General features: G+C 41.5%; 1 protein-coding gene across 1 annotated transcript in view; it reads left to right on the top strand.

Annotated features, from left to right (window-relative positions):
* Positions 1 to 917: 917 nt before the first annotated feature.
* LOC134444814 (signal-induced proliferation-associated 1-like protein 1) overlaps positions 918 to 2,970 on the top strand; it is a gene marked incomplete at both ends in the record, with an annotated part of 12,036 nt that continues 9,983 nt past the window's right edge. The window contains 2 exons of the mRNA XM_063194005.1: positions 918 to 1,071; positions 2,807 to 2,970. The exon at positions 2,807 to 2,970 is cut by the window's right edge and continues 16 nt beyond it. Coding sequence (XP_063050075.1) covers positions 918 to 1,071; positions 2,807 to 2,970 — 318 coding nt within the window. The remainder of the gene's footprint in view (positions 1,072 to 2,806) is intronic.

Below are 2,970 nucleotides of genomic sequence, written 5' to 3'. Positions count from 1 at the left end.
CCATGCATACCTCATATGTTAAATTTGGTTAAACTAATAAAAAGTTATAGCAGTTTATATATTTTAGAGCGCCCCCCGCAGGTCATTTTGTAATCTGTGTGTTTGACACTCGAACCCAAATTGTTCTATAGACCCTAAACTTCAACTTGGGAGTGAAAACCAAACTTTAACACAAATTTGAAATGACTGACAAAAAATGCACATGCCTACGACCCCACTAATACTCCATCATGAAGCGTTGCACTATGAGGATGATGCGCATTATAAATATGCTCATAATGCGCTATAGATACGGGCTTCATAGAAAGTGTTACCAAGTTTTATCTTATAGCTTTCATGTTTTGATGGTATAGCTTCCGTCTTCGTTAGAGGGCCTTGGCACTGCAGCTAGCCCCAATGTAAATTTAATTTATTTTAATTTATTTTAATGTATTACCTCCGCCTAAGAGGTAATGTTTTCAGTCGCGTTGGTTTGTCTGTGTGTCTGTCTGTCTGTCAGCAGGATAATTAAAAAAGTTATGGACAGATTTTGATTAAATTTTCTGGAGTTCTGGGAAAAGGAACAAGCGATTAGATTTTCACAATCCATATCCGTACCATAAGATTCTTCACCATTGTGGGATCAGACGTATTTTGACATTTCAGTTTCTAACTCCACAAAAACAGGGCAGAAAGGAAAAAGGGTATAACATAGTTAAATATTCTATCAAGCAGCTTCCTTGACTGAGGTCTGCACTCTCTCTGACTGCATTTCTAGTTTCTAACGATTACATTTTAATTGAATTTTAATTTTTAACATTTTTCCTCAACTGCATTTCTCAACATCCCAGCATTTCTATTTAGGGACTAGATCGCTCTCAGAGTCTTCTTTTTTTCCCTCTTTTTATTCCTGAATTGGTCGGTTTCTTCTTTTCTAGGCGTCCTTTTGGTCCGTCTCGAAGGGCTTCACGCATTACGACGTCCAGAGTTTGACCTTTGACCTTCGTGAGGTCATCACCAGTCGCCAGTCGGCCGCTGAGAGGCTCCAGAACATCACGACTGGGGCGTCCGCCGCATCAGCCGGTCAATCAGGTTAGAGGAACACTTCCTCAGCTATCCAATCAGGATCCAGTAAACCAAGCTATCACGTGAGAGAAACACATATACCATCCGATTGGAAATAGGCAGACTCCAAATCACTACATCAGGACCGTCGGCTGCATCAGCTTTAACCTTGAGAGATAACCTTGAAATTGCTTAGTCTAATAAGATATGACGTCCGTCGTAAAGTTGAGATTACCTCTTCTAATAAGACGTGGTGTCCGTCGTAAAGGTTTGTGTCGAACGGCACTAACTAGAGTGCTGCCCTGGGACATCGGGACGTATTTGGTTGGAGTTTCGTTTTTCGACTTTAGCGCTTAGCTTACGTAGGCTAGTTGACTAGTGTAAGACCAACAGGCGACGGAATAGTAAAATAGACTATAAATTAGTGCTGTCAAACGATTAAAATATTTAATATAAATAGATTGAGTGAAATTATATTTAGATAATACAATGTTGATTTATTTGGCTTCAAGTGTCCGACTAAAGACACATTTAAGGTTGTGGATCGGGTGGCAGCCATGTTTGTTTTCAGGTTCACTATTGCGGGGGAGCTGGCGCACAGCATTCTGGGAAGCAGGCAGCAGTAAAGTCCGTTTCTCACCGAAAAGATTGAGTATGTAAAGCGCCCTGGTCATGTAATGTCTATATGTGTATATATATGGAGTCTAATAATGTTCTCACTAATTATTGTGTAGTCACTATACACTCTACCCCAGTGGTTCCCAACCTATGGGTCGAGGCCCAACCTATGGGTCGCCAAAGATCCACAGTGGGTCGCGAAGCCCTCTTGATTTTAAGGGGTTTCATTTTAATACCATATATAGCCCATGTTGAATAAATGACAAAAAATTCAACTAATATATGCATAGAAGCAACAAAATGTAAGTGATGTTTCTATATTTAACTGAAGACAAATTGAGGAATAAGATTATAACTGATGAGTTTTCGCAGGAAACTGAGTATCATGTGACTCCATCTCGTGCGCGCGCTCGTGCGATTGGGTCACCAAAGCTTACAATGGTAAAAATATGGGTCCCTGAAGAAAACGGTTGGGAAACACTGCTCTACCCGATGTGCGGAGTAGAATATGGACAGTGGTCAGCAATAATTAGTACACCCCTTGTGTCTTTTCCTGGAGTGAATAATGGAGGATTTGATTAGCTTTTTGTAATACGTGCTGAATATTTTTGGCGTTGTGTAATGCGTATTCCCTCCCCGCACCACAGGGGGGTGGTATTGTAATTAGGGATGGGATATCGGTATCGGTGTATCGGTATCGGGTTCAGATATCAACATAATTCAGAGATCTGATCGGATCGAAATTTTCCCAAAGTATCGGAATTTTCTCATTACTGACATTGAGCCAAGTTTAATGTTAATTTGAAATCATAACACTTGCAAATTAGTTTTCAGGATGGGATTGTTGCTTTTTTACTCGTTACTTTTTACATATTAATAGGTTTTATGTTCTTCTGACTTCCTTTTCTGACCAAATAGTTTACTTGGGCCTACCTCAAATTGAATCCCATGCATATATGGTTTTGGTATAGGATCGGAGTAGTATCGGTATCGGCAGATATCCAAATTTAGATATCAGGATCGGATCGGAAGTGAAAAAATGGGTATCGGCGCATCCCTAATTGTAATGTGTGCTAATGATGAATATTTACAGTGTTGTTGTAATGTAGTTTATGTTTCTGGGCAATGTGTGTTTTCCCTGCAGGTTCCGCCTCTTCTACGCTAAGCTCCGCCCACAGCCTGCCCCACAGCTCCCCCAGTGGCAGCCAGGAGGAACTGCACCTGCAGGAGGGCGACGCCCCCGACGACCAGGACCCCTCCCATGGCAACCAGCTGGTGACCAGCTGTCCCTTCTTCACCACGGAGACC

Source organism: Engraulis encrasicolus, unplaced genomic scaffold (assembly GCF_034702125.1).
Source record: "Engraulis encrasicolus isolate BLACKSEA-1 unplaced genomic scaffold, IST_EnEncr_1.0 scaffold_754_np1212, whole genome shotgun sequence".
NCBI classification, from domain to species: Eukaryota; Metazoa; Chordata; class Actinopteri; order Clupeiformes; family Engraulidae; genus Engraulis; species Engraulis encrasicolus.
The sequence above is the reverse complement of the archived record's forward strand: the minus strand, read 5'-3'. Positions and strand labels throughout refer to the sequence as shown.